This window comes from Balaenoptera ricei, chromosome 11, assembly GCF_028023285.1.
Source record: "Balaenoptera ricei isolate mBalRic1 chromosome 11, mBalRic1.hap2, whole genome shotgun sequence".
NCBI classification, from domain to species: domain Eukaryota; kingdom Metazoa; phylum Chordata; class Mammalia; order Artiodactyla; family Balaenopteridae; genus Balaenoptera; species Balaenoptera ricei.
Genome location: NC_082649.1, coordinates 42490208 through 42516891, shown reverse-complemented (window position 1 = coordinate 42516891; position 26684 = coordinate 42490208). Strand labels below are relative to the sequence as shown.

At 34.9% G+C, this 26684-nt stretch overlaps 1 protein-coding gene across 4 annotated transcripts in view; it reads right to left on the bottom strand.

Annotated features, from left to right (window-relative positions):
* Positions 1 to 26684, bottom strand: part of TINAG (tubulointerstitial nephritis antigen) — an 86541-nt gene that overhangs the window by 49002 nt on the left and 10855 nt on the right. For 3 of the 4 annotated variants that reach the window (XM_059937532.1, XM_059937531.1, XM_059937534.1), the window contains 5 exons: positions 22874 to 22988; positions 11591 to 11714; positions 7826 to 7976; positions 5349 to 5529; positions 3792 to 3837 (listed from right to left, as the gene is read on the bottom strand). In XM_059937532.1, the coding sequence (XP_059793515.1) occupies positions 3792 to 3837; positions 5349 to 5529; positions 7826 to 7976; positions 11591 to 11714; positions 22874 to 22988 (617 nt within the window). Of the gene's footprint in view, positions 1 to 3791; positions 3838 to 5348; positions 5530 to 7825; positions 7977 to 11590; positions 11715 to 22873; positions 22993 to 26684 lie in introns of all 4 variants that reach the window. The other variant, XM_059937533.1, reaches the window with a different exon arrangement.

Below are 26684 nucleotides of genomic sequence, written 5' to 3'. Positions count from 1 at the left end.
TCTGTGAATGTGGTTTTTGTTCCACAGGCTGCAGGATTATAGTTCTTCTTGCTTCTTCTGTCTGCCCTCTGTTGGATGAGGCTATCTAAGAGGCTTGTGCATGTTTCCTGAAGGGAGGGACTGATGGTGGGTAGAGCTGGCTGTTTCTCTGTTGGGCAGGGCTCACAAAACTTTAATCCACTTGACTGCTGATGGGTGGGGCTGGGTTCCCTCCCTGTTGGTTGTTTGGCCTGAGGCAACCCAACACTGGAGCCTACCTGGGCTCTTTGGTGGGGCTAATGACAGACTCTGGGAGGGCTCACGCCAAGGAGTACTTCCCAGAACTTCTGCTGCCAGTGTCCTTGTCCCCACGGTGAGCCACAGCCACCCCCCACGTCTGCAGTAGACCATCCAACACTAGCAGGTAGGTCTGGTTCAGTTTCCCCTGGGGTCACTGCTCCTTTCCCTGGGTCCTGATGCACACACTACTTTATGTGTGTCCTCCAAGAGTAGAGTCTCTGTTTCCCCCAGTCCTGTCGAAGTCCTGCAATCAAATCCTACCAGGCTTCAAAGTCTGATTCTCTAGGAATTCCTCCTCCCGTTTCTGGACCCCCAGGTTGGGAAGCCTGATATGGGGCTCAGAACCTTCACTACAGTGGGTGCACTTCTGTTGTATAAGTGTTCTCCACTTTGTGAGTCACCCACCCAGCAGTTATGGGATTTGATTTTATTGTGACTGCACCCCTCCTACCATCTCATTGTGTCTTCTTCTTTGTCTTTGGATGTGGGGTATCTTTTTTGGTGCGTTCCAGTGTCTTCCTATTGATGATTGTTCAGCAGTTAGTTGTGATTCTCGTGTTCTCGCAAGAGGGAGTGAGAGCACGTCCTTCCACTCTGCCATCTTGAACCACCTGACATCTATTTTTAATTGACAGAGGCACAATTACCAGGAACTGAGACCTTGCAGGAAGCTCACTACACTTGACTGATGATCAGTATTTCTTGGGCTTCTTGGGCTTCTCCACAAGTCTCTTTAAATTCCAATTAAGCTAGCAGCAAAGCGTGAACCTAGCAAACAGGGTTTAAAGTAATTGTACTTCATCCTTGGAAGTCAATACAAAAGTTTCCTTGGTGAGTTTGAATAAAAAGCAAACCCTTGGCAAAAGAATACTCTGACAAGATTGCATCCCTCCAGCTCTGAAGAACTAAGCCAATAGTGTATTATTTAGAAAGGAAGAGCTTATACTTTATTAAACTCTCCTTCCTTCCCTCACCTAGATTATTTCTTTTCTGTATTGTGTGCTGTTTTATTGAAGGGCTTGGGCAATTCAGGGTGAACACTTTAAACTTCTCCTTTCAAAGACTAGAATTGAAAATATTTTTAGTTGGGCTAGTTAAGTATACCTTGAAAACTGTGCACAATGCTTGTCTTAGTTTGATGTGCATTTTAAATAAAATAAGAAATAATTTTTGATAGATCCTAAAATGAAGCTTCTCTTCCAAAGTCAAATATTACTTTTGATTCCACTTTTTATTTCATTTTTTAATGTTTCATGCCTTTTCTGTTGCTGTCTAAATATGCTCAAAAGAGGTTAAATCTTCTTTATTTACTTAAAACACCTTCCCATAGGATTTCAAGAATTTATATAACTGTACTCTATGCAGATCTTTTCTTTTGTTCTCTTTACAGCACCTAAACTTATTTTTAATTCTATAGATTTCAGAAGAATGCACACAGTATTATTTATTCAGAATTCTATTGCCTTTTACATTCTTTTGTACCAAGCGGGAGAAAGCCCTGTACATTAGCCCAGGCAACAATATGTAGACAACCACGTTGCATTGACAGCAAGATGAGGCAACCAGCATTTATAAGAGTGTGAAATATTGCTAGTTGTTTTCTCTTCCATAGAATCATTGACTCCATTAGCTTTTCTCAATTCTAAGCACTGTGAATAAAATATACTCTTCAATGTGGAAAAATACCACTGTCAATGAAAGAAACATGAGTGAGACACCATGACAATTAACTTGAAGATGGATCCTTCCTTGAGTTTCTGACACCAAAATAGACTTGATGAACCCATCAACACATAAGTACATAAACTACTGTAGTGCAATTATACTTTTGGAGAATAGCAGCAAACTTATTACACAGAATTATGACACACCTGAGGGTAAGATGGTGAGCTCTATCTCATGTTCCTGGCTCAGGCTGGCAGGAGGAAGGTTCTCAACAAACATTTGTTACATAGATGTTGAATAATCTGAATTTCAACATTATTATTTACAAATTTTATTTCTTTATTTTTGATTCATTATGTAAAATTCATGAACACTTACATATTTGACCATAAAATAAACCTAAGGTGTTCTCAATTTTAAATCATTATGATGCAAGTTTCTTTTGACTGATTAAAAGAAAGAGAGAGAGAGTAACTTGAAACAGTAATATAACGATTGTAGATTCAGAGAGGTTTAAATAACTTGACCAAAGTCATTTAAGTTGCAAACGTCAAAACTGGAATTTCAAATTCAGCCTTCACTTCAAATGCCTGTGTTCCTTCAAATTTGTCACACAAACTCCACTTAACGAAGCATATATTTAAATTACACATGAATTCCCCCGCTATTTTACCAGCCTTCAAAAATTACACAACTGTAAGGAGGAAAAAAAATTCTCTTTATTTGTTTCAGGTTTTGTGTATTGTCCCAGGATTTTAAAAGTTAAATTCAGGGCATGGTTAGAGTAAGCTTTGGTTTCCCAATAAATGTTAAGTGATGATAAAGATCAATAAAAATCCTTCCAGCACAGTTTTAAAATCTGTGGTTCCTGCAAATGTTGAACCAATACTAATTAGGCCAGCATTCAGAAAAATAAAAATACATATTGGCCAATAGTTCCTTGGGTATATATCAGATGTTTTCAATTTAATTTTGTTATGTTTAACCAAATTCTTTAATTTATTTTTTTATCAATTCCACTGCATTGAGAATATATTATGGGCCTTTCAGTATTCACACCCTGAATTTCTATTTTAGGCCTCACTGGTTTTGTTTTTCCAAGCATTTCAAGGCAATGTTTAGCATAGAAAATATACACTGTGAACCTATTTTTATTCATGCCATTGGTGCAAAATCAAATAGGTAGGCAGAGGAACTATGTATCAGAAATAATATCTTCATATCAAAATCAATGGACAGAAAGTCAGTATATTTTTCCTTATTTACTGTTAGTTTACTATACATAACACATTTACAAAATTGATCAAAATGGAAAGCATGTTATAAAACACAAAAATTATACTGGCTTATTTGATTTCTTTTGAGTTTATAGAAAAAGTAAAGTGTCCATTTTGTTTCTACTGCTAAACCTTGACTTTTTTTTCAATCCATTACCTAATCCATTTAAACCGAAGTGAGAAAATTTCTAACACTATGTATGAGTCCTAAATATAAGTAAACAATTAAATGAACTCTATCAGTTAGTATTTCCTGTTCGAATGTCTTTTGGATCCATGATCACTTTGGATACACTTAGCAGACTTTCATCCAATGTGTCATTAACATTTGTTTAAGAATTCAATTTATGAATGAGTCTATCTTCTTCAAATAAACGGTCAGCTAATTAGGTTATTAGGTGAGTGTATCTCCTATAATTACCTTGGTCTTACAACCACTGAATCCTTAAGAATAATCTAAAAGTAAAAAATTTCTATCACTTATTAAGCTCTTTATACAGGAGCTAAAATGTAATAATGTTGTTTATTAAAGGAATAAATAAGACACAACCATATTTCATCCAAGCTTACCTTGAACTGGTCCATTTTGCATGATTTCTTTCATTATCTCAGTTTCCTGGAAGGAAAAATATCAGTGAGCACAATTACTGTTATCAGAGCACACTAAACTTATTGTTTGGTGTGTAATGTTAGGTGCTGTACAATCAGTTTAGGAATTATGTAACCCAGTGTGCCTTGACCACTTGCAATTTACTCTTAATTATCTTTTGAAATATTCACATGTGAATTGCCACATTGATGAAGTTGCTAAAGACAAGACACACACACGTTTCATTGACTCTTACCACTGACAATAATTTTGGAATGAAGAAAAATACAAAGATTTTTACGGTCACAAAGGAAAAATAATTCAGTTAAAACTCTGTTTTATCAGTAGAGATTAGTGTCATCTCCATTCTTAGGATCACAAAAGCAATCCCAGAAGATTGTTTAGTGAGGTTCCTCAGTTTTAGTATACAAATATTTCTCTGTTGTTGTCCCCTGTGTAATTCAACCCTTAGGAAAGAGGCAGGTCATTCATTCATTTATTCATATAAATGTGAATACATTGATCAGAGTAAAGACAAGAAACTAGGACAGAAACAAATATTGACCTTGCATCTGTCCTGAAGATATTTGCATTTTGGTGGAATAGACAGGCACTAACAAAACTAATTGCATTATGATATACTAAGTTTTATTACAGAGACAAGCACAAAATGCCATGGATGCAAACAAGAAAGGGACATTGGCTCTGCCTAGGAGTCAAGAAAAAACTTCTCAAAGAAGATGAAGTTTTGACCTACTTCCTTGACATGGATGTAGGTGGGATAACCATTTGGGTGAGAGGAATCATCACCTGGCTAAGTAGAGAAGCATGAAGGTCATGGTGCATCTGGGGAGCAGACAGCAGGTCAATTTGTCAGGAGCATTATGGGCAGGTGGGGGGACGGGTTAGAACCTGGTCGGAAATGAGTCTGTGAAAGCAGTAGGTCAGAACCAAATCATGAAGCCCTGTATGTCATGGTAAGAATGCCAAAGTGTATTCTACAGGTATCTGGAAGCCATTGAAGTTTCAAATATTCTGAAAATGAGAATGTCTGGGTGACACTGATACAATGGAGTACAATTTTCCTAGGCTTTTAACATGACAAGCTGGAATCCAAGAGAATCTTTTTTCCATTATGACTGTGTCCACTTCAATTATTCTGTGCAGTAAGGCAAAGGATTGATAAAATGAGCTACTATCACAAAAAAGTCAGTGAAAAAGGTTTTGCTGTAGCTTTTATCTGTCAAGTATTTATATATATATGTATATATATATATACATATATATATATAAAATTATAAAACTCTATATCCATGTGCATTTTTGAATTTAAGGCAATCATTTGGACTGTTAATATTACAAAGATCAAAAATTATACCCAAATTAGAGGTCTTTAATAGACATCTTAAGAATATCAAAAATTATACCTGAAAGCATAACATTATTTTAGAATATACTAGTTTTTAAATAGTTTTAATAACAGTAGTATATATTTTTGAGAAAGTTAATCTTTGCTAATTCTTGCGATTCAGACTTACATTGGAAGAGACCCTGTATGGAGGAGAACATTGGTAGATCCTATTGGATTTCTCGATGCTGTTGGGACAGGGCTTGGTGGCATGTCGCTTTCCCCGCCTATCAGACCTACTTGTCATGGCGCAGCCATTATTGGTAGCATTTTGATCCTTGAAAAGTGGATAGCATGCATGGGATACCAGTCTATGAGGAATAAGCAAAGATTTAAAAGTAATACTTAGGAAAATGCCATAATTACCTATCTATATGCAATTTTACTGAATAAAACATTTGTAAATTATTCTGGCTATGTACATGTAAGTTTAATGACATTGAACATAGTCGTTCAATCATATTAACTATTCCCCACCCCATTCCTATTCCTTCATTATATATATTTTTTTTCATGTAAAGGCATTTTATTTTAAATATAGCAGTGTGTACATGTCAATCTCAAACTCCCAATCTATCCCTCCCCTGTACCCCTTTCCCCCAGTAACCATAAGTTCCTTCTCTAAGTCTGTGAATCTGTTTCTGTTTTATAAATAAGTTCATTTATATCATTTTTTTAATATTCTAAAATCTTGCTCAAATCCATTCTAATAAATAAATTTATCTACTGAATAGGATTTTCCAAAGATGAAAATAGTTCATCAATTAAATCTGTGGTAATATTAATAGGGGAAGGACTCCTTAAGTCTGCATCTATAATTATCATGTAGAAGAGCCAAATTTAATGTGAAAGAGAATGAACTTTATCATACTCAGATGGAATATTCTGATAAATTATGTAAGTTTTAGAATTAAGGGTTTTTTTTTACATTTTTATTAAGTTATAGATACCTTCTCATAAGACTTCAATTATTATGTGTCTGTAGTTCATGATACTTTGGAAGGAATTGTATATACTAATATAGTATTAAAGTTAATAAGGTAGAAAGTTATCAGATATATACATTATAAAAACAACAAAATAATTTTGATTTCTGATTTTGAAATTGAACATTGAAAAGTACAAATTATTTGGATCCAAATCTAACATAATTCATTGAATATAGAAGCAGGTAGTAAGGAAAATAAAACAACGGAATTGATTTTATGGATAGTCAATGTTGAGCTGGCCATGGAATTATCTGGTAGAATTGCCTCAAGAAAATTCAATAGTGTTCAACAAAGTAAGAGAATCTGAGCAAAGGAGCATGATGGAAAAAAAAACATTTCCAAAAAAGGTCTCAACTTGGGGATAATGAGGACTATGGATTGAAGTGTGTCAGCCCAAATTCATGTGTTGAAGCCCTAACCGCCATGTGATGGTATCAGGAGATGGGGGTATTTGGGAGAAAATTAGCTTTAAATGAAGTCATGAGGGTGGGGCCCTCATGCTGGGATCAGTGCCCTTATAACAGGAAAAGACACTAAAGCTCTCTCTCTGCCAGGTGAGGACATGACGAGAAGACAAGCCAGGAGGCGGGTTCTCACCAGGAACTGAACTGACTAACACCCCAGTCTTGGACTTCTCAGTCTCCAGAACTGTGGGAAACAAGTGCCTGTTGTTCAGGCCACACAGTCTATGACATTTTGTTATGTTAACCTGAGCAGACTAATACAATAAGATTTCATTGACTATTATGTTAAGTTATATTTTTAAGCTCTTAAAAGGCTTTAATTTTTATTATAGTACAAAACAGAGGCCAACCAAGCACTACTACACCAGGAAGGTATTAGCCCAAGTTGTCCATTCTAAGCACCATCTTATTAGGCAAAACATAAGAGAAAAAATTTAAAGAACTTTATATAAAATTCCTAACACCCACTCTCTCATAGCACTTAACTTCTCTGTAGCAGACCCAGGTCACTCAGTGGAGCAGGAAAGAACACAGGGGCAGCACATACGTTTACTACTAGTTATCAGCTGCAGTTTCCTTAGACAGATAACTCAGGTTTTAAGTAGATTAGTTCTTACAGGTGACACGAGGATGCTGTGTGGGTATCAGACTATATGAGCATAAAGAAATGTAACCTGTCTCTTCTCATCAGATGGGATGGATGGTGACAATGATGTTCATGAGTTGTGGCAACTATATAGGACATCTTTATGTTATTCCTCTGACTCTTAACCTAACTTTTACCTGGGATTATCTATTCATCTACCTGGGGAACTAAAGTTCTCAACAGAGGTATCAACAATATCAACTACTCTCCTCCCTCCATGGCAGCTCAGTAGAACAATTTGGGTCAGATCCACAAGAAGACAGTGCTTACTTGACTCTTCATTAATTTAGCTAGAAATGTATACATTCTTCAAACAATCGTTTCCAATAGCTTATAATCTCAATAGATACCAAATATAGTATATATTTAAATATAATCCATGTGTTTATATAGATGTAGCATATATATTTGTAAATTTTTTGGAAAACTCTTAATATATATGTTTTCTTATTCTAACCTAAGCCACAATCTTAAGAATCCTAGAGACGTGTGTTGGGCAGCTATTTACCCACGTTTTCTCAGGTACCACCAAGCCCTATCGATGCTTCCACTGTTGCATCCATGGCGGTTCTTGGCACAGCAAGAGATCAAATTCTGAGGGGATAGGTTGGCTGTGTATTGACCTTTGGACTGAATCGCTATGCGGTCAGCTGCTACACCTGTTTCAAAGATAATATTGATTAAAAGTCAAGTGACACATGGTATTGCCAAGAATTTACATAGTGCTTTTTGTTTGAATATTAAACTAGTCTTGGAAACTTAATGTAACTAAAAATCAAGACCAAATGTGATGAATATATCTGTGTATTCCAACAAGTTCAACTGTGTCATCATTTCAGTTACAGTTTTTGTCCAGTTTTTGGCATTGCTTCATTGTCTTACCAACTTCAAAGACTTCTCTAGTTCCTTGTTCCTTTCATGTTCTATATACTTCTGAATTTTTCATTAAGAAATTTGCCAAGTGAAACTCCTTGAGGGCATGAGCCATATCTTACATTTATATCTCCTGTACCTAAAACAGTGTTATATATAATCATGGCTTAAAATATATTTTTGAAGTGAATGTAACTAAACTCAGGAAATCAGAAAAACTGATCATAGAAATATTAATTGGAAATTCATCCATGTTAATCTGATGTATTGGAATAAATTAAATCTTTGGTTTTTAAACTAATTGAGACTAACATGAATCTACATTATAAACTATCAAAAAGCTACATAGCACATTTTTATGCTTACAATTTTCTTGAACATTATGATCCTAATCTTATCTTAGTAGGCGTGGAATTCACCTTGTTTTATATATATATATATACACATATATATATGTATATATATACCTTTTGTGATTGAACCTTCTATTTGTTTAAATAATTCCCTAGCATGGTTTTTGTTAATCAGTTTGTTCCTTTCCCCAACACACATTTGTTGACCAACTACTAAGTGACAGGCATTGGACTAAGCAGTAGAAATTGCAACAATGAACGAAAACCAAAAAAGTCATCATACAGACCTCATAGAATAATAGACTAGGGAAACTAATCAACCAGTAGCAGAAAACTACTATGTGAGCATTTTGATCATGCTACCATGATAATATGTGTGTCGAGATCACAAGAAAATTGGAGTCAGTGATATTCTGGTACAGAATTTTTGTTGTTGTTGGAGACCTGATATAGTCTTCTTCTTAATCTCTTACTTTTGATGAAAGGCAACAAAGTCATAACCTTCCTTCTATCTATGCACTTTTCTCAGAAGTTATTGTTTTCATTCATCAAAATTATCTGTGTACTGAAACCCCTCAAGATGCTAGTTTAGAATTATTCTAAAATAATTCATTTTAAAATAATTCCTTTACATATGTATTTCTGCATATACATGGTTTTTATGTAACGACAGCATATGTACAATTCTGTAGTGTAATTGCTGGCACATTTTAGACACTCAGTGTGTGTTGAATCTATATCCTCCTACTTCCTTCTCAATTCCCATCTATTTTGTGCTAGATACATTTCATAGGAGCAAATGCCATTATACCACCATCTCTCTTAGTCTCAAGAAAATAATTCCCTGTTTCATAAAAGAAAATAGAAATTCTTCGATGCTTCAACTTTCAGTACAAGTGTTCAGAATCAAGTATATTTTTTAAATGTTAGTGTAACTATTCTTGGTTCAGAAAAGACTTTCACAAATAATACTGAAGGAGTCAGAAGCCTGGCTTCTGGGATCATTTCTGAGACTTCTCGCCTTTCACTTTGGGTAGGTCACTTCCCCTCTTTGTGCCTCTTTTACAAAACCAAAGGCTTGTAAAAGGAGACCTCTAACATCCCTTCCAGCCCCATGAATCTGTAGATTTCAACTAAAGGATGAGGGTTTAAATTCTGATGATCTTCAATACTTTGCTTTTTTACAGACATTTCTGAATCTCAGTGAAGGTTTAATACAAATTCACTTGAAATACTTGGAAAAGGTCAGAAGATTTAAGAATGACTCAGTTCAGCAAATTGCTTTCCACTCTCTCTCTGAAAACTCATTGGGCTTTACCTCTGAGACTCACACTATTATTTTCCCTGATTATTTTATTCTGTCTCCAAGTTTGCTCTGCAGTATGTATTGCCCTCACCATTTCAAACTCCTTCACCTCTTAACTTCTGACATCTTGCTTGAATTTTATTTGGCTGCATAACAATATTTTTATATGTGTATATGTGTATACACATATGTGTATATGTGTATGTGTGTATAATTTTTAATTGTATTTATCCCATTTTATAGTTTTTAGCTTCTTTGAAGGACTTTTCTTATTTTAACTACAACTTCCTGACATAATTTTCTAGGTCTTTAAGAGACCCTAGAATATTCTTTTCTTTACTTAATACACTAAAAAAAAAAAAAAGAAAAATAACATCAGCCTGATTTGATGTATTGAATACACAGGATATAAAACTGTGTCATCTGTTATGTAGAGAGACAAATCCAGACTTAGCCCTGTGCTGAGGCCATCTATGGGGCTGTGACCTGGGGATACTAGAGTACACAGGCCAAATCAGCCTAGTAAATTACTCTCAGTATTTTACCACCAATGTCTTTCCTAAGACATGTTCAGAAATACTGGTCTAACTTAAAGTAAAATTCTTATATATCCCCTAGGAGGTGTAATACATTAACCACATGAACATAAAATGACAAATGATTTATCTGATTAAATCTGTCCCCACCCAACTAGAATAGGGCTCAAAGAGGTCAAGAGAACGTTTATGCTGAGGGAATAGGCATTAGTGTAGAGGTAACAGATGGAGATGCTCCAGAGGTGAGTTCAGCCAAATGCCTCTTTTCTAGAACGAACTAGCTCATACTATGAAGTGATGATATTTAGACAAAGGATCAGCACTCCTCTGTGCCGAGGAGTGCCACCCTTCAGAACTTATGAACTTATTTCATGATGCTTTCAGTAGTTAGTCTGTTTTTGAGCACTCTTTTGGAATTATTTTTAAGCCTAGACCACAGTTTTATGAAACTGATCTTTGATAGTAGACAATCAGTGTCATATTAGGCTTAATTGCTGTAATACAACCGACACGCTTTTGAGGATAATTTGGAGACCAAATCTTGGGATTAACTTGAATATCGATTTACTGGACTTGTGAAAATATATGAAAGTTTCTGCAACAGAGGTATGTATTCCTCACACAGTTGAAGTAAGAGCAACCCTAATTTGGAAACCATTCTTATTAGAAGATCAATTATATCACTTTAGAGTCAGAATCTACATGTTCACTTTTATCTAAAATGAGATAAAACCCATTTAATCCATTATTATTAGTTCTGAATTCTTACTTTACATCAAATCTATTAGTTTAATAATTAAATATATTCTTGCAGATCTTATCAAGAAAAAAGAATATAAGAATTATATGTCTGTGTGATATGCATATTAGGATTACAAATAGTACTATGGGTAAAGAGGAAATTTATACTCTTCTTATTATCTGGCCTTAACTCTCAAAGAACAAATAAATTTTGGTAACTTTTCTTTGTTGTTCTTTTGATCTACTCTCTATTTAAAATTAGATGCTAAAAATAAAAGCCAATTTTCAGAGTAAAAACTTATTTTTATATCATTTTCAGGCTGCTTTCTCTGGCCAGAGTAAGATTTTAAATTGACCAAATGTTAATATTTAACTGTTCTAAATTAAAAACCCTTTTAATTACTATGCCAAGATCTAAAGTCAAAGGGAGATTTATAAGGAAATAATTAAAATGATTTTATTACTTGCAGTGGAAAAAGCCCAGGATGCAGCACAATTTTTTTGATCCAATGGGCCATGGGTCCATCCAGGCCATTTGTAAGAAGAAATAAAGAATTCTGGAAGATCAGTTGTTTCAGGTAAAGAAGCCTAAAGAAGAAATAGAGGCAGAGGTGTCAGCGTTTTTCAAATATATTCCAAAAACCATTATAAGAAAACACCATGCCCTTTTACAATGTTTGTCACTATTTTTTATTTTGTACATTCAATTTTCTGAATGGCATCCCTGAAAAGGGTTATTTGTGTAAGATATCTATTTCACTCTATGTTTAAAAATGGCAATTCAATGTGGGGAATCACAATATATATAGTACAAAATCGTAAGAACAAACATAGAATGTGGTACCGTATGATGCAATAATTTCAGCCATTGTTTCTGTCATCTTGAATCAGAGTTTTGGTCATCCCTGTGGAAGACTACATGATGTTATTTAAATTTGGCCTCACAAACAATGTTTACTTTTATATCCCTCCTACATTGGAGAGTGTGTGCACTTCGGATGTGAAATTAACTTGGAAATAATGCATTTGTGACAAATATGCATTAACTCACTTGGAGCCCCAAGAAACTCCAATTTTGTACCAGCTATTGGGAAACAAAACTGGGATAAATTGATGGATAGCTATAAAATCCTTGAAGAATAAATAGAACTTCAGAAAGCATGTAATGCCAAATGTACAATGAATGCCAAGGTGTCTTCAGAGTCTATGTTAGGTCCTGACAGTCAGTTTCAGCTGCTCTCTTTCCAAGAAGGCAAATTAAATGTATGGACCTTGCTCTGTTCATGTCACTCAAAGAAAGCCTAAAGCCCTATACCTTGTTTTTTTCTTTCAAACTCCTAAAGAGTAATAAGTCTCACTTCCATAAATAATCAGTATTCCACAAAATAAGAATGTGTTTATTAATTTCTATCACTTATGCATACACATACATTCACACACACATACATTCACACACACACATAATTTTTGAGAGTACTTTAACATTTTAAAAGTGTTTTATTTTCTCAGTAGCTTTATGTGATATAATCAGGGCAAATATTATTCACTCTATTTTACGAATGAGGAAACAAACCTCTAAAAGGTAAATGACATACTAAGTCCTCTCACTTAAATAAGAAATACCCCTGAGACCAGACCCAGGTATTAGATTTCTTAACACTGTGTTTCATTCATCATTTAGCCACTTTATCAGAAATAAATGGATACTTTGCAACAGAAGTAAAATGTCTACTGAAAATTTTTATGATTGTTCATTGAACAAGTCAGGCTACTGATCCAATATCTTGCCCTGCAAAATTACTTCTGACAAGTATAAAACAGCTTGAGAGACTAAAGGAAAATTTAAAATGTACACTTCTGCTTGAAAAGATATCCATCCAAAATATTTATAAATTTGAATTTCTATGAAAGAGTTCAGTTTTGATTCAAAAAGCTATTATCATCTGATAAGAAAGTGATTAAATCCTGAGTTTCATTACTAAAAACACTGCTATTTAGGTGATGGAAGAAAAGTGCCAGATCTTTAAGCAGATCATGGTAGAGTATCTACATGATAACTTAAAGAATGGTATTATAGAAATCCTAGAAATTCAGGTGATTTTAGATTCCTGTGCCATCAGATTGACCATAGGATTGGAGCAGAATAAATTTACTGCTCTGAGTAGATAGTTTCAGACACATAGACCAATTCTCCAAAGGAGCCTTTCTACCTGGGACCGAGATACACATACCCTATACATTACTCATACTTTCCCATTGTATTATTATTGGTTAATCAGTGTGCTTTTAGGAATTTATAGTATTAAGTTGCCTTATGTTCCAGAAAAATAGCTAGAGTGTCACTATTATTTTAATTTATCACTTTATAATTCTAATTTAATAGCAGAACTAGGATATTTCCCTTCTGCTCTGTGGAAACAGTAAAGATATAAATATGACTTCAGAGAGACCTCATCAGGATTAAGCTATTCAGAATCTGACGTCCCCATTCCAAAGTCGACCAGAGAACTTTGCACATGGAGGTATTCCATAAATATCTGATGATAATGAGGAGATACATATCTAGCTGGTAGATTTCATCACTTTAAAATATCATTTCCCCCCCAAAGGCACATTAAGTTAAATTATAATAACAGCATGATTTTTTTTCTTATGATTTATCATTTAAAAATAAAAATCTATGAATGGATAACCCTTCTCCATAAGATAAGGCAATAGAGAAACAACAGGCAAAATGCCGTATTCATTGAAAACATATTTACCAACCCACTAAACCAGATCAATTCATGAAGCTCACCTGTTGGATCTGTCATGATTTTTACCAATTAATTAATATTGTGTTTCCTAAAAATAAACCCATAGGATTTGAGGCCCAGTAAGCACATATTACCTTGCAATTTTATTTACCTTATGATACCAGATGATCTGATATAATAAACTCAGGGCAAATTTTACATCTTATTACTCCATAATTATTTCATTCCCCTATAAAGTAAGAGTGTTTTTAAGGGCTTATAAATAAAAGTAAACACCACAGAATAACAGCTTTTACGAATTGGTAATAGAAATCTGGCTTCAATAAATGATTTTTTTTTTTTTTTTTTTGTCAAATGATAGCTTCATAAAGCAAAAAAGTCAAGCGAGTCAGCTGACAGAGACAAAAATTCCAAAATGACAGTGGCTTAAGATAGAAATTTAATTTTAAAAAGTTTTACACTATTACATATGGGCATTTTTAATTATTTCCATAGTAATGTTGAAAATTTTCAGTCATAATCTAATTCTATTTCAAAATTAATATTAGTCAAATTTGAATAGTCTCCCTGTTTTAATATTTCAATTTAGATATTAAAGATACTGTGAACAAATGTAAGAATTAGATGCAATGGTGAACACTGGAGAATTTTTTACAATAATTCCTGCATTTTAATCGAATCAAAATCTCTAAAAGTAATGGAAACCTAGTTACAGAGCAGCTTGAGAACAAACCAATCAAATTCTGGACATTCTTATTAAAAGCCCATATCTACACAATACACACTCAGTGAATCACTCCCTTCATCCCTAGTTGCACTTACTCCCACTTAAATTTGGATAATGAGTGACCTGAGAATCAGAAGAAGGCAACAGAGAACATCATTCTCTTCTGACCTTCACAATCCAAGGTCAGTGGCCATGCATACCAAGAAATATCTTCTAAGGTACTTGATATTGGAGGGGAAAAGGCTAACTTTTTGGTTGCTAACGGCAAAATGAATTTTTCATCTTCAATAATATTTGCCTTGATGCCATAACTCTGAAAGAGTTATGCTTTGATACTTTGCTAGTTTCTGTTTTTTTAAACAATCTAATTTCTTGTACATATCAATAATCAGTGACCACGCTACGGCAGATGGTGCCAGTTCTCCAGGGTTCCTGCTTTGAATAGGTTTTCCTTTTATTCGTAGTGATAATTTTAGCTCAGTCCCTGCAAGCTCAGAAAAATGACTATATTTCCTGGTCCCCCTTGGCTCACAGGTGTGGCCACATTACTAAATTCTGGCCCATGGAGTATAAGCAGAAGTGTCACTGGAAGCTTCTGAGAACTTTTCCTTAAGAGACGTTTGGCACTTGATTTTACTCCTTTTTATTGATCTTTTTTAAATTTTTCCTGCTGGCAGGAATTTGGGTATAGATGGACATGCAGCAGCTTCTTGAACCATTATATGACCTCGGATATAAAGGCTCTGGAAAATAGAACAAGGAGGAAGAGGCCTGGGTATCCAACACCAAGGAGTGCAATTCTACCGCCCACCTCCAGTTTTGTTGGTAAGAAATCAATTTCTATTTAAGTCACTATCATTTTGGACTTTTGTCACTCTCTGATGAGCCCAATCAAAGCTAAAACAGCACGCAGAACTGATATTAAAGATGCTATGGTAGGGCAATACCATATTTCATTGAACCCAGGACATCATCAAATGTAAGAAGCCTCCCAATTTCAGAGTTGTAAAAAAAGTGAAGAAAATGTGCCTCTGGAGATTGATAACTGATATTTCCTAAAAAGACTTCCCTAGAACACTAGTTCTGAGAAATTGTAATAGATAATTACAAAAGGAGGAGTTGATTAATCAAACAGTTCTGAGAAACTGGTTTTAACAATTAAATAGATTTTTGTCCTCAATGCAGCAGTTTTTATAAACTACCTAAGTGCTGCTGAGAGTCTCTAAGAAACAAAAATAATGATTTGTGATTTTTAATGTGCATGACCCAATGCAAAGTATTTTACTTACTTTCCTTCGATTTCACATCAGTTTTATTGTGAAGCAGATCAGAGGACTAGTGTTTCATGGAATGCACTTTGGCAAGAATCATAGTATGGACTAGATAGACCCAAATTTGGGGAGTGCATGTAACCAAGCCAGACCATATGAGGCCTTCCAAAAGAGACCCACACCCATGTCCTCTGCCTGCCTTTTGTCTGTAGAAAGACTTTAGTCAAAGAATAAATTTAATCAGAGAAGTGAGAAAATGCAGAAAGAAAGGGAAACAGTCAAGCAAGACAAAATAAGAACACTTTAACCATTAAACTAAGTCAAGGACCTTTAGTTCTTTCTCAAGGACTATAGATAATATTCTGAGCCATGTCCTTTGAGCTGTTTTGTAGATACTGAAACCCTTACCAGATGGAAGAAGTTAACTGTATGCTGCCCACAAGCACTTAGACCCCAGACCGGTTGGAGCTAGCAGGTTGATGATGCTGACTCCCAATTACCTCACCACCAACCAATGACAAGAATGTCCACGAGCTGACCACGCCCTGTTCCTTAAACACTGTAAGACTCCTCACTACCCACTCCAGGGCGGAACACACGGTTTTGAGGACATTAGCCCGCTGTGGCCCCCTTTGCCTGGCAAAGCAATAAAGCTATTCTTTTCTACTTCACCCAAAACTCTGTCTCTGTATTTCTATTCGGCACTGGTGAACAGATATCAACACACAGGCCCCTTATATCAACACACCAAATCACCTCAGGAATCTACTTTTTAACAGCCCCAAGTTTTTGTTCCAAGAGAAGGGAAAAAATGAATTTTCACATTTCTTTTTGAAGCTATGTCCTGCAGTGATCAATTCAGCCCCATGGCATTGGTCAAGTCGTGTTCAATTACATCACAGTGCTATGCATCAGACTTTGACTAGTAAAGAAAATAAACTGACAACTCAGAAACCGATTTGACAGATGAGACATTCATTCTGCCACAAGTTCAGCTGGATAAGGAGTGAGGCCAGTGCGTATTTCTTAAAGTTTGCTGAAGGGTTTGAGGTTTTATTTTGAGAAGGAGAGAAAGAAATGAGAGAGCCTGGAGGAGACATGAGGAAATGTTTCGATGCTATTTGAATTTTAAGACTCTTAATTTAGAGACAAATGATTCTGTCCCTGGTTCTTTACCCACTGAGCAGAGGAGATTCTGAAATGAGCTAAGGGAAGGATGTACTTAAACAGAATCCACCATAACATCTGGCTGTGATGCTCTTTTGCAGCATCACTGGTGCCTACTGTATGCTATACAATTATTATAAAAGCCTGACGCCATTTGCCTCATGTTCATATGTGTGGAGTTAAACATCAATTTTATGGAAAAGAATAGTCATTTTTGTTCAATATTCTATTAAGAATATAACTATAGAACTGTGTTTTTCACTTTTCTAATCAGGGTTTTGGTTTCTACAAGATGCTTTACACGCGTGACACACATTATTGATATTAAGTAGATGTTTATTCAGGTAGGTTAGTTAATTAAATTAAATTTTAATTAAATAAAAACTAATTAAATAAAAAATTTCAATAACCTATGACAGGTAAAAACAAAAATCGGTAGTAGTAACTCTGATTTTTTCCAAAGGTACCTTTCATCCCTCAGTACTATCACTAAAATATATTTCAGAGAGGAAAAAACAAATTCTTCCTAGAGAAATAGATCCAGTCAATCAAATACTATGTATTATCTAGATAATGATAAAGTATCCAGATGATGAAATAAATTTCCCTTTCTCATCTCAGTGATCAGTGGTTTTAAAAGTTATTACATAATGCATAAACTACAATTTTACTTTAACTTCCAACAAACAATAGAAAAAGATGTTATTTTTTCTTTGTTGGTAATGCCAACTGAGACACACTAAAATCATCTGTATTGGGTGATTGGGAAAAGATGTACTAGTAAACTATGAGGCTGACAAAAAAAAAATTTAGAACATTTTTACATACATCAATCTGATACTGTATAATATAGTAAAGCTACAGATTTTAAATGCTATACCAGCCTTCTTAATGTTTTAATAATTTCTAAATATTGATAGCTCCACCTAAGATGTGATACTTATCTGTAATAGCTTTGTTAACTTTATTGTTCTCCCGGGGAAATTAACAACAAAACTATTAAAAACATATCTTTTTAACTAAGCCAAGTAGAAAAATGAACTCTGAATTTCCCCATCTCTGTTTGAAAATAGTATGTTTTATTCAAAATATTTGCAATATTTATAATATAATATAACACAGGGAAGCCTCTTGAAGTTATCTCCCAAATTCAAATGCCTGGAAAAACAATCAGGTACAGAACTGTTGCTTTGATTAGATTTGATTTGACATGATTTGATTTGATTTGATTTGATTTGATTTAGGAGCATAGTAGAAGAACTTTCAGGTTACCAAAAATATATAATCTCCCTCAGGGCCAATAAACCCAGAGCTACACCTTTCTTTATGAAAGAAAATGCTCCAAATGATGAAGTCCTGGGTAATTTAGCTGTTACAGAATTCACCTGTTTCAGAAACTTGCTAGTCTCCCAAGCTTAATCCAAGGGAGAAAGAACCACTTTGTATATTATATAATAACATTTCTTTAATGCTCTACTATACAGTCTGTGTGCTAAACCACTCCTTATTCATCATTTCATGGACTTCTTACAGCCCTGTGAGCTGGGTACCACTGCTACCACCATTTCAGCCAGACTAAGAGCCAAGCACACAGGATGCAGAGCTCATGTCCATCTCGGTATGTGAAATGGGGCCACATGACTAAACGCACTGCCTACATGTGCCTATTAACAGACTTCAACTGTGATGCTTCTGCTGGCTCCAAAGGACCTCAGCCCATGCCAATTTTGCATACAGTCATAATAATTGTTTTCTTTCTGAGACATTAATTTCTGTTTTACCCCTGAATATACTTCTGCTCTCTCTAGCACTTTTCTTTCAATATTTTAGCTTATGTTAGCAGCTCCTAAAGTGTGTTCTGTGGAATCTAAATCTTGGGAAGTATTAACAGTCATTATAAACAAACAAAGAAGAAAAGGTTCTCTGATGTCATGAGTTTAGGAAACACTGGGTAGAAAAAAAAAGGTCAATGGAGGAAGAGTTCTCAGTGTCCTCAATATACTAATGAATAGTGTGACTCTTTGGAAGAAAGATACAATACACCATTTCACAAATGTATTTGACCACAGATGGGACACCTTTATTCCAAATCTTGCAGGATTGGTGGCCCATGGCACAAATGTTGAGAAATATTGAAATAAGATTTTAACCGTGTAATCAACTGTTTTGTACCATAAGGAGACAAAAGGCTCAAGTGACAGAATTTAAAGTTCCTGTAGGGAGCTATATCAGTCCCATTGTGAATCTATGCAAGCAAATACACAGTCCCAATGGACTGACAGAGAATCGTCTAATCATTCTTAAAGTTTTTAGTGTACAACAGTTTGGAACAGAGCTGTCCAATCAAGGCATTGCTCTGAACAATCTCAAGAAAACACTTTTAGGAAAAAGTTAGGCAAAGATTGATCAGCTGGCATTTTTGACCTGACACTAGACATAATTTTAAAGTGGGTGAAGCAAATCTTCATACAAAACAAGGAGCTGTATGGTCCAGGCAGGACCCTCTTGGCCTTCTTTCTTTCCCTTTTTCTCACTTCCTCTCATCCAGTCTGCTTGTACTCAGAGAAAACAGTAAGTTTTTGTTTCCTTTTGTCTGCCCTCACATAGGACTGCCATCCAGGAAAGGCTCCCAATATTCTTAAGTTAGTTTTTTCTAATCTCCCATGATCAACATATTTCTATTCCTCATTACTATGAATCACACTCCACAGAAAATCATTTGAATTGAACTAACTCATCCAGATTAAACAGATTTTTTCATATTTATATAATCATGGAACTCTTTGTGTAAGACCTGTTGATATTCTTCTAACGTACGTTCAGCAGACACATTATGGGACTAGTGACTGAAGTCAAGCAATGTAGCCAGGAAACCAGCCAGAGGAGAGCTTTCCCAGGAACTGAGAATGACTCATGGCTCATCTTTCCTACCCAAGATAAAGAATTTGGTGAATCTCAGTTCTCATCCAGGTAATGTGTTCAAGGAAAGGGAGATGTTTTAGGCTGGGGATGCAGTGAATTTTCTCAGAAAAATCATTCCCTCTGTTGGCAACTGCCTACCCTAAGTGTATATATATACCATACTATGTTGAAAATGGTATTTTTAAAAATTGGGGAAAAGCTGGGGGCAGGGGAATTATCCAGAAGCATACCCACACAAAAGAATTCATTTTCACTGTATTCAGAGGCAATTTGATATATTGAGGGTATTTTCTATGTAGTCACCAGGCAAAGAATTAATCTATTTTTAAAGCTCTTCCTGTGGCTACCAGTTTAACTCAGTTCATATAGACCCCACATTCTTCATTGAAGTTCTTGTTGTATTTCTGATTTTCTGATATCTGACCAGGTATTAGGACAACTCCAACACTCAGAAACTTTTTAAAAGGACCTCAGCCCTCAAGCTACTGTGCCCTAGAAATGGGAAGCTATTTCCTTGTGGGTAACAGAAATCTTACAGATCAGCCAAATTTTCCTTATTGCTTTTCTGGAATTACTTAGCAACTTTATTACATTAATTCATAGCACTAAGTAATTTAAATTCTCCCAGAGTACTAATCATTAAGATTTTTCATTTAAATATCACCATAGTCACTTTTATGCAAACAAATCCCTAGGAGCCAATAAATGATTTAGAATTAGATTGCCTTTTTATATGCTACAGTGAGTGGCAACCTGGGAAAGAAACATACCTCATTTTCTCTATAATATAAAATACTCTAAATTGCAAAAAATGAAGCTTCAAAAGGAAATGTTAGAAAGAATCCAGAAAAAATGTATATTGACACCCAAATGAGTATTTGGCTAACTGGGACCCTCACTAAAAGCAAGAGAAAGAATAATCCTTATAAAGAGGGTGAATTTATTATTTTCCTAAACACTTCTGTCTCTTTTTTTCCAGATAAGGACAAAATTGAAAAAGAAAGCAGCCAGAAAAATAACTCTTTTCCAATTGATCTTATAAGTAAGTCAATAAAAGCTATGAATCTGAGCCACACCTCTAAAGATGTTATGTCTTACTGATTGTGGAAAAAATCCAAAAATATATCTAAGTTGATCATTTCATAAAGTTAGCTCTGGTTCCAAGATTAAAAGGCTTTTTGCTATTTTGAACCTGAACTGGCCAAAGCTAACTAATTATACCGGAAGTCTAGGAACCATTTGGGGGGCAGATCTTTTAAAGTCCTGGCTCTGCCATATAAGTAATTCTATGATGGCTTTTCTCTCCTCTCTATCTCCATCTCCGTGTGAGTTGGCCTCTCTCTGTGCCAATGTTCTTGTCTTTAAAATGTGGAGAATTACAGTACCCACTACATCAAGCTGGGAATTAGATGAGATAATGTATGAAAGTGCTGATAAGAGTGTTTGGCACACAACTAATCAATACATGGCAGCTATTATGATCTTTTCTGGTACTAGTTATAATTTAGCAGGTCCTGCTACTGGAATTTGAAGTGGAATAATAAGTCAGGGGATTACATCTTCTGAAAGCAAATCACATTAAACATTTAATGAGGAACTTGTGGATTTACAACTCATCCAACAGCAAACAACAGCCCTGCTTGCTCTGAGATGCTGAGAGCTTCCGGGCAGCCAGGACCTTACATCTTCATTGCAGAGGGAAGAGGAAGTTCTCCAGCAGACAGGGAACCCCTCTCTGCCCTGGACATTTTTTAAATTTAATTTTTATTTTATATTGGAGTATAGTTAATTTACAGTGCTGTGTTAGTTTCAGATATACAGCAAAGTGATTCCTTTATCCATATACATATATCCATTCTTTTTCAGATTCTTTCCCATATAGATTATTACAGAATATTGAGTATAGTTCCCTGAGCTATAGAGTAGGTCTTTGTTGATAATCTATTTTGTATATAGTAGTGTGCATATGTTAATCCCGAACTCCTAATTTATTCCTCCCTCCCACCCTTCCCCTTTGGTAACCAAAAGTTTGTTTTTGAAGTAAATCAGACAGAGAAAGACAAATATCATATGATATCACTTATATGTGGAATCTAAAAAAAAATGATACAAATGGCTTGGGCATTTGTAGCAGGCCTTGAATACAATCAAAATCTCAACTGAGAGACACCACAAATGGGATGGTAAAACTGCAGCTCTAAGTTAGATATCTGTGATAACTAGACAGGTGGAAGATTCTTTATGCAAGATACCTATTATCAGAAGATAACACCTCTTGAAAATGAAAGGGAAAACCAATACAATAGTATTACAAAACACGAGGGTGTTACGAAACATGGCAATTTCACGAAGGAGTTTGCCAGCTCATCAGGAAAATTTGAAGGTGTTCTTTAAATGGAAAATGTGAGGATTTTTGAGGATAAACTTCTGCTAGTCATCATAGCATACCTGTCTGCAGTTACTGGCATTTATTTTATCTTCATTTCATAATGGAGTACCCAAGAGCTATCAAAACTCTGTTTTGATGAATTCACAAAATAACTAAGTTTACTTAAAAAAAGAAAGATAAGGACAACTAATGACTTGCTTAAGCATGGGGTCACCAAAAAGCCAATCATCAGAAACATGAATTTCTCTGCAATGATTAGCAATGTAAATGAACGCAATCATTCCTGAAGAGAGGAAACTATATCTAATTAATATTAGTGAACTTTCAAAGTCCACATGAAAATTTGGGGGGATGTAACAACCATTTTGGGGAAAGGTTTTTTTAATTTATATGACAAAATTATCTCGGAAAGCACAAAACTCACTATTTTAGTTATTTAAAATTGCTTTATATGCACCTACGAACACACTTATACAAACACACACATACATGAGTCAAACAGAGAGGATACTTACTGCCACTTCATTCATACTCAGAAGCAAGGGGCTGGGTGGCAGGGTGCCAAGGCGATATTTGAAACCCTCCTCCAAAGTCATTCCCCAGAATTGGCTGTAGTTCTGGGCTGTCCATCTGCCTTACAAATGAAAGAGAAAAATAGGTACAGGTTACATGATGTCACTTTTATCATTACATGCTCATTTATATTTCTGAAATTATATAGAAGCAAATCTGACAAAATTGGAACTGTTACTGAAAGCTAGATATTCATTGTATTAATGATGCATTATTGATTACTCTAATAGGGAAGCATATCACTCTTCTTAAAGTAGGTCTATGTCAATTATTTTAATGACTCAAATGAGGAACCTAAGGCTGTATTAATATAGACTAAATTTAAGAATATTGAATCTCCACATACAGTAAAGGGATTTTAGTGATAATAAGGCCAATTATGCAGTTTCTTCTAAATGTCATTAAATGTATTTTAGAAAGAAGCTTGAATGTTCAGAAATGTACTTATAGGTTAAATAGGGTAATCTGTTTCATTTATCTTTTAGATTTGAAAAGAAGCTGACCATGTAAAAACAAGTATCCATGAAAAATTGAGGATAAAATAGTTATACTTAAAAAGATTACAGCAACGCTAATTAATTTTATTGAAATATTTTATTTAAATATTGAAATATTCTATTATATATTAAATGAGTTAATTTGTGGTAAATGCTCAATAATATTAGTCATTATTAATATAATATAAATTCAATTGATGTAAAATTAAATAACAAAAAAGTACATTTTTTTAAAGACATATTTTGTGCGCTTACATAAAAAAGTAAGCTTTGTTATCAAAATCTAATGTTGAGATTTCAAGACAATAATTCCTTAAGAGATGATAGGACATGAAAAATGAGAAAGATTAAAGTAATTTAATCATTGTTTGTTTGAATTAGCTACAACTTAAAGACAATATATTTTCAGTACTTAAGGCAAATCTAAACTCTACCTTGTTGTGTTTATCACCAAAATTGTTTACAGTGTGAAAGGCTCTAATGAATAATTGAAGATATGACTCAATTTTCAATAATATGCCTGGCAAGTTAATGCTTTTCTTTTACAAGATCTGTTAGTTCATAAAGCTTTAAGCAACTCTGAGCCACAATTTTTAAATGTAATCTCCATCATCCAAGGAATTTCAATAAAGAAACTTTTGAATATATTAGACATTGCAGGTTTATTTAAGAGACTACCAGGATCAGCCTTAGGCAAAATCATGCCACAGTAAAGTGTGTTTTTGGTGCCCTACACTAGTAGTTTTCAAACATTGAGACATTTTTGGTGCATTTAATTAATCATTCAATTTAGTGAATAGGTATCAGTATTTTAAAAGATAAAATAGAATATAAGAGAAACAATAGGAAATATTAGAGTTTATTGGACAGAGTGAGGGTAAGTACTATTTATATACATTTAAGTATATGTACAAGTGCACGTGTGTGTGTGTGTGTGTGTGTGTGTGTGTGTGTGTACTAGGTCATAAAGTTAAATGTATGATTTACTATAATTTATGCTCAAAAAAGCATGAAAATCACCACTGCTCTGTATCATCCTTTTTGACCTAGGCTCATCACTGTTTTTTTAAGTTGAAGTATAGTTGATTTACAGTGTTGTGTTAATTTCTGCTGTACAGCAAAGTGATTCAGTTTTATATATATATATATATATATTCTCTTTCATATTCTTTTCCATTATGGTTTATCACAGGATACTGAATATAGTTCCTGTGCTATACAGTAGGACCTTGTTTTTTATCCATCCTATATATACTAGTTTGCATCTGCTAATCCCAAACTCTCAATCCATCCTTCTCCTACCCCACCTCTCCCTTGGCAACAACCAGTCTGTTCTCTATGTCTGTCATCACTTTCCTTTTAACCCAAGTTAGCATTTACTGAACATTCTTAATTTATCTATCACATTCTTCAGTAAACACTGGGAACATAGAAATAAATTTCTCTACCTTCAAAAAGCTCATACTCTAAAAAGCCTACAAAGAGAGAAACGACTTCAGTATGTGTAATTTATTAGCTGTAGGTCAAGGTCTGATCAGAGTAGAGGACTGAAACATAACTCTTCCTGAAGGAGTTAGAAGAATTTTTTACAGAAAGTGACTTTTTAGTGCTCAGCCTGGAAGGATGAGAATGAGTTAGACAGCCAGATGTGCGAGAAGAGAGAATTTATTCTAAATAAAGGCAACTCTGGAGCAAAGCAAGTTTGAAATTGGGAATAACATTTAGGGAATAGCAGATAAGTAGAACACTTAAACTATGAGAGCGACCAGAGAGACAGGGGCTGGAAAGAGTGTAAAACATGAGGCAGTAAAGCATTTGGGACAGATTGTTATTTATGCTGAGGAGTATAATTATATTCTAAAGCAATGGAGTGTCATTGAAGACTTTTTAAGAACCTGAGTGGCAGAATCAAAGCTTTGTTTTAGAAGGATAACCATGAAAGTATAAAAGATTGGTTGGAGTTTGGTCAGACTGGAAACAGAGAGAAAAGTCAGGTCATTCAAACTAGGCTTGATAAAGAAATGCACTAGAATATAGCATAAGAATAAAGGAAATAAATTTCTAAAATAAACTTTGTGGGGATTACAAGCGTCTAGTGACTGAGAGTGAAGAGGAAAGAAGCCTCAAACTAACTTCAGATTTTCTGTCTTAGTTGACATGATAGTGGGGGATGCCAGTAACCAAGGACAAGTCAAAAGGTTAATCCTTTTGGTTTGGGGTATTTTTGACTTTGAGAAATTAGTAAGAAATCAAAGTCAACTTATTCAATAGATAGTCCATAGACTTTGAGTTCATAAGAAAAATCAGGGTTAGAGATAGGATGGATTAAAAATGGGTACAAATTCTTTGTGGCTCTTTCCGTCAAGAGATGGAGTCCATTTTTCCAACCGTTGAATGTGAGCTGGCCTGGTAACTTGCTTTGCCCAGTAGAAAGCAGTGAAATTGACAATGTGCAAATTTCAGGCTTTGGCCTCAAGTGAGGCCATTTCCACCCTCCACTCATGTCCTGCTTGAACACTGTCATTATGTAAAGAAACCAAGGCTGTCCTGCTGGAGACACATGGGCCCCCCAACAACCAGCACCAACCACCAGACATGGGCAGGGGGCCACCTGGACAATGCAGCCCCAGCTGAGGCCCTAGATGTCTGTGGACACTTGAGTAACCCCAGGAGAGACCAGGAAAAGAGCCTCAGGTAAGTCCATCCCAAATTGCCGGTATGAACAAATAAAAAGCTTGTGCTTTCAGGGCGCTAAATTCTGAAGTGGTTTGTTTCACAGCACCAGGTAAACTGAGACTGTTCTCTCTCCCCCTTTTTCCCACTAACTTGCTGATTATTATTTTTGCTACTAATCTGCCATTTATAACTGCCCTATCACTAGAAATCCTTTTACAAATTTATGATATGTGGATTCCTCAGCTAGACTGTAAATTCCTCTAAGAAATTATTTATTTGTATCCTCAGCAGTGCCAAAAGGGAAACGCATGTTTTGTTAATATTAATTGCATTACAACATAATACAGGGAATAAATAAGCACTGAAGTGGACTATGCAGAATGAATAAAGATTTGGATCTAAATATTACCAAGATACCAGAAATAAATGTTTTAAAGCAAAGGCTGTATATATTTGTATGTAGGCTATTTTAAAAAGCGCCTAAAATAGACATTGAATGCTATAATATGACTCTGTTTTCATACATGAAAACAACTTGAACAGCAGGAACAGTAAATATCTGAGAATTAGAACTTTCTTT